A 5515-nucleotide genomic window follows, 5' to 3' on the forward strand; every position below is an offset into this window, starting at 1 on the left:
GCAGCCCCATGACGGTGTTTATGATTTTTATTATGGTGCCTTTTAAGGGCTGTTGTTATTTCTGTACTCAGATGTGGGATGAGCTGTTGTATTTTCCGTTGCTCACTGCTTGGTAAAAGCTGTCCTGGGGGGGGTTATGGGGACAGTGGCCCCACAGAGTGCAGCGATGCTGCTGGGGCTGCAAGTAGGGCAGTGCCAGGACACTGAGATAAGGGCAGAGACCAGAGCAGGGAAAGCAGAGGCAGCGATAAGGGTCTGGGGACAAACCTATCTGTACAGTTAGGAAGAAACCCACACGTTTTCCAGCTCCATTTTGAATCACCGTGTTTATTGGGTATGCTTAAAAAAGCAAACAGAAAACTGAAGAGATGCATAGGCTGCCCTATCACATGCTCTACGTGCCTATCCAAACACAACTACCTCAGACACTCATCATAACCACAGCTGCACCAGGACACTGTATGTGTGGGCATTGGGGCACAGAACCCGGAGGGGACCCAGTGGTGCTGGTGGCACAGTGCCCATAGAGATGCATTCTGCTGCATGCAGCCCACGTCCTACTGTCTGTCCCCTTCTTGCAAGCACAGCTGAGTGCTTTCTGCATCCCAGATGGGCACCCCCCTTTTTTGGGATCCTGCCCTCTCCCCACACCTTCCCAACCAAACCAAAGCGGCACCATCCCATCCGCCTCCCTCCCCGCGCTCCGCTGACCCCACAGTGCCGGGAGAGGAGGGAAGGGTGGGGAGGAGTGGGGTCCTGGCCGGCAGCCCACCTGCATCCCGCTGGGCTCAGCACACGGAGCAGCTGTTGGTTTTGTTCATGGGGGGCCGCAGCCCGTGCTCGTTGGGGAAGGTCTCCCTCCTCCTGCAGAGCGCGGGGCCGAGCCGCCCAGGCAGCCGGGCTTGCTGCAGCAGCTCCCTGAAGACCTCCAGCACGTTTTCGTTGTCCTTGGCTGACGTCTCCACGAAGCGGCTGTTCCAGTCCAGCTCCACCAGTGACAGCGCATCCTCTGCCGGCACCTGCCGCTCACCGCCGCTCTCCGCCTTGTTGCCCACCACCACGATGGGAGGGAATTTGTCCTCCTTCACCTCCAGGATCTCCTCCCGCAGACTCTTGACGCTCTCAAAGGATTCGGCGTTGTCGACGGCATAGACCAAAGCGAAGGCGTCGCTGTTCTGGATGGAGAGCTTCCTCATGGCTGGGAAGGAGTAACTGCCGCTGGTGTCCAGGATCTCCAGCGTCACGGTGGCCCCGCTCACCTCGTACTCCTTGCTGTGCAGCTCCTCCACCGTGCGCCGGTGCTTGGGCTCGAAGGTGTCCAGCAGGAAGCGGCGGATCAGGGCCGTCTTGCCCACACCAGCCGCACCTAAGAAGACCAAGCGCACGTGGCTCTTCTCCTTCCCTACCAGAGACATGACTGGGAGCAGAGAGCACTGGCTGCTCTACAACTGCCACTCAATGTTTGAGCGTCCCTGGGCGGCTGCAGCTCTGCTGTCCGTCTGTCTGTCCGTCTCTGCTCCCCGTTCTGCAAAGTTTGGTGCCACCTCTTTGCAAACTCCCAGCAGACGCTGTTCATCTTTTATCCTGGTTCCGATCTGCCATGTGGCACCCGGCTGTCCAATCTCTGTGGGTTTAGGGTGCTGAAGAAAGGGAGGGCAGGGAGGGAGGAGAGCAGGGTGCTGCGGGCCAATCCGCGCCGCGCAGTCCAGGAAAGCTACTGCGGCCCTGGAGAGCACCGCGCTGCGTTGCGCAATGCGTGTGTAACTCTCACCGCTGCCGGCAGCGCCGGGAGCTGGCAGCATCGCTGCGCTGGGAGATCTGCTCTGGCTTCTTGGCATGGGCTGCTGGGCAGGGAGCCATGGGGGCTCAGCCTCCGCTTGGGTGGCTCATGGGCAGACGTGGCAGGGGATGCCCACTGGCATCTGTAGCTTTTCTCGTCCCTGTGTGCGTCCTGGAGCTCGGTTGCACATCAAATCGCTGTGGATGGGCTCAACCGCTCTGTGCTGCGCTGAGATAATTGACCGGAGGGGAATGGTGAGAGCTCGCTGAAAACCACACGTCGTAGCCTTCATGTCCAACTGTCAGTTATGTGGTGGTTTCATAAAATATTTATCCTGAGGGAAAAACAAAATCTGCCCACAAACAGCACCCTGTCACCTCTGCGAGCCAATGCTGGGTGGTGCGTTGCAAATGCTGCCCTGACCACAGCCACGCTCTGACCTGCGTCCCTGCTGGTACCCGGAGCACTGGGGCATGGCACACAGCTGTGAACACGGCGACCATGGGCAGCGCTGCGTGTCCCTGGCATCAGCTGTGGAGAGAAAGTTTGGATGCAGGCCACGTTCTTAGGCAGTGGCACAGAAAAACTGGGTCAGAGCTGGAGCAGGGCCAGGGCGATGGGCACAGACCTTCAGCACTGGGAAATGCTTGTGAAGCTCGCTGCTATCCTGGGCAAACGGTGGAGGAGAGGGTGCTCAGTGTTTGTGCCCCATCCCTGGAGGTGCTCGAGGACCCTGGGCAGCCTGAGCTGGGAGCAGCCAACCCACAGCAGGGGTGGCAGTAGGTGGGCATTGAGGTCCCTTCCAACCAACCCAACCCAACCATGCTGTGGTTCCAACATCCTGTGTTCACTGTGTTGGGAGGATGAGGGTTGTTCATCAGCACATGGATTGAAGGCATGGTCTCGGTGGTCACTTCTTCTTTTCAAGGTAGAGTCATAAATCATGAAGTTGGTTTGTGAAAGATGGAAGTCCAGAGGACACCTGTTGAAAAGGCAGAACAAGCATGATTTTGTGTTCATGGGTTCTTTCCTTAGCTTTGGACTTAGCTTTTGTGATATTAATGCAGTTGATTTTCTTTCCACTGCAAATTGCCCTTCAGTTTTGGCTGAGTTTGTCCGCTGATTTGGAAAGTCCCTTCCACAAGAAGGAAGGGTCTCCCTCCTCTCCCTCCTCTTCATGCCTCACCCTATCCATTGTGGCAACAGCCAAGAGCTTCACTGAGGTGAGCAGCCTTCCTCAGCAGTCTGTTCTGGGTAAGGGGAGCGTTGGGTCCCCAAGGGAGGCCCTGGTGCCCGACTCTCTGGCACTCAGCACTTTGCTCACGCTGTGCTCTGCCCAGATAATGTCCCAAAGGCGACACCCAGGATTCACCCACAGTGAAGCTGAGGTGCAGCAGACACCATAGGAGCTCGGTGAGCCAAAATCTGGGAGGAGGGATGGAACCACAGGGAGTGCCAGCTTTGGGCAAAGGGTGCATGTAGCTGAAACAGTGACCACATCTTGGTGCCATCAGCTGAACCAAAGATGGTATGTCAGCAGGGCACAACGCATAACCTTAGCCCAGCTTTGTGAACAGTTTAAAGCCAAAAATGGATACATTTCTTTTCATCAGGAAGGAATTCTGTTCGTGCTTCTTTGCATCTCCCATCACTTTTCACATCAGCTGTCTACTGTGTGTTTTCACATCTGCGCTGCCATGGTTACCAAGAGCCTGAAAGGTTCTAAATCTCCCTCAAAGCAACGGAGGATTTCGGAAGTAATCTCGTTAAGAGATGAGCAATGAATATTTCCAAAGGCCCTTTGCACGATTCTCTCTACGCTTTAGCTGATGGCTGCTGGCAGGAGAGAGCGCGGAGCGGGGGGACCCTGCGCCAAGGGAGGGGGGGAGAACAGCTCTGCTGCCATTGCAGCCTTTTGTGTCCAGCCTAAATGTGACATTTTAGCTCGGATTGGTCGGGTATGGGAACAACTAGCAGTGCCTTCATGCTGAGCTTGCCCTGCTGCCCATCTCTTCTGGCTTCAGCATGTGCTCCGTGGCAGCATTTGGACAGCGGAGGCTGTCACCTGCCAGACAACCCAGCTCCCACCCCACATTGCCTGCTTTGCCTCCTGCTTCTGCCCATGGATAAATTCATGGTGTACGTGAGGGCAGCTGCGTGTGCTGCTGTTCCAACCGAGACAGGAGCGGGGTGGCAATGAGAAACCCCAGCGAGAGCATCCTGAGCTCCCATTTCTGCAGGCAGAAGTCTGATGGGGGTCTGGGGTGAGAGGCATCATTTCTCCCTCTGGAACTGAGTCCTGAGTTGGAGATGTGGCAAAAACAGGAGAGGATCGGGCATCTGAATAGGGCTGGAATTAATTAAAGGCTCTAATTGCAAGGTGGTACAAGGGCTGAGGTCGACCAGGCATCAGCAGGGTGAGGGATGGGGAATGGGCAGTGGATGTGCTGCAGCTGCAGTCTTAGTGGTGCCATGGCTCCAGTGCTCCCATTGCCCCCATTGCCCCCAGTGACCTCACTGCCCCCAGTGACCCCACTGCCCCCAGTGTTCCCAATGGCCTCAGTGCTCCCTGCGCCCCCAGTGCCCCCACTGCCCTCAGTACTCCCAATGACTCCAGTGCTTCCATTGCACCCATTGCCCCCGGTGCTCCCAGTGCCCCCAGCAGGCAGCCAGCACCCCCAGCACGACCCACAGCCACACAGGAGGGGGTTAAAGCCACCCGTTCCCCAGCAGGAGATTAAATCCGAATGGCCTTTGCTTTAGCAACAGGTGAGAGGAGAAATCTGAAACTCCATACATTTTCTGCAGCCCCTGATGCATAGATGTACCGACGCTATATGTGCTCCGTGTCACCGTCTGGAACAGTGTGTTGTGGAGGATCCTGTTCCCTGTTCTTGGGTACGTGCTGCCCCGACGGGGAGGGCTCGGCCGTACGGTGACCCCACAGCCGGATGGGGTTGGTGATTAATTAAAGGCTCTAATTGCGGGGTGGCACCAGGGCTGGGGCTTGCCTGTGTTCCTGGCCAGGCATCAGTGGAGCGAGTAATGTGTGGGGATGGGAGTGGGGATGGGGATGGGAAGGTTATGGGGTGGGGATGAGATAAGGCTGGGGTTGAGAAGAGGATGGGGTTGGAGATGGGATGGAGATGGGAATGGGAATGAGAATAAGGACAGGGATGGAGATGAGAATGGGGATGGGGGTGGGGACAGGGATGAGGATGGGTTGGGATGAGGATGGAGATGGGGATGGGGATGGTGATGGGGAAAGAGATGAGCATGGGTTGGGTGGGGACAGGGATCAAGATGGGAATGGGGATGTAGATGGGGGAAGGTATGAGGATGGGTTAGGATGGGAATGGAGATGGGAATGAGGTGCCCAGGTGTGGACATCACTGCTGGTGGCACCAACTGCTTTGAGGGCACTGCTCGAGGGCATCCTCCCTGCCCAGACCCACACAGCACCTGCTGATCCAGTGGGAGCCATGTGCAGGACAGAAGAGGTGCGGACAGCATGTACCAGCAGGGTAATGGGAGCCGGGCTGCCTGGAAACACCTCTTGTTAGGACTAAAGGGATTTAGCACAGCTGTTCTCAGGCTCAGAGGAGTTTCTATAGCATCTCTTATCTCGCTCCAGCCAGGATTAGCAGCGGCAGAGAGAAGCTTGCCTCTCTCTGGGCCACCGACACGGCATTTCCTAAGGTGACGCCGGGTGAGGCTGTGCAGCAGTGCTATGGG

General features: G+C 56.8%; 1 protein-coding gene across 1 annotated transcript; it reads right to left on the reverse strand.

Annotated features, from left to right (window-relative positions):
* Positions 1–307: 307 nt before the first annotated feature.
* On the reverse strand, positions 308–2528 carry LOC125702143 (GTP-binding protein Rhes-like). Its single transcript, XM_048965061.1, has one exon. The coding sequence runs from the start codon at positions 1413–1415 to the stop codon at positions 789–791; it is 627 nt and encodes a 208-aa protein (XP_048821018.1). The 5' UTR covers positions 1416–2528; the 3' UTR covers positions 308–788.
* Positions 2529–5515: the final 2987 nt, after the last annotated feature.

Source organism: Lagopus muta, chromosome 18 (genome assembly GCF_023343835.1).
Source record: "Lagopus muta isolate bLagMut1 chromosome 18, bLagMut1 primary, whole genome shotgun sequence".
Lineage (NCBI taxonomy): Eukaryota > Metazoa > Chordata > Aves > Galliformes > Phasianidae > Lagopus > Lagopus muta.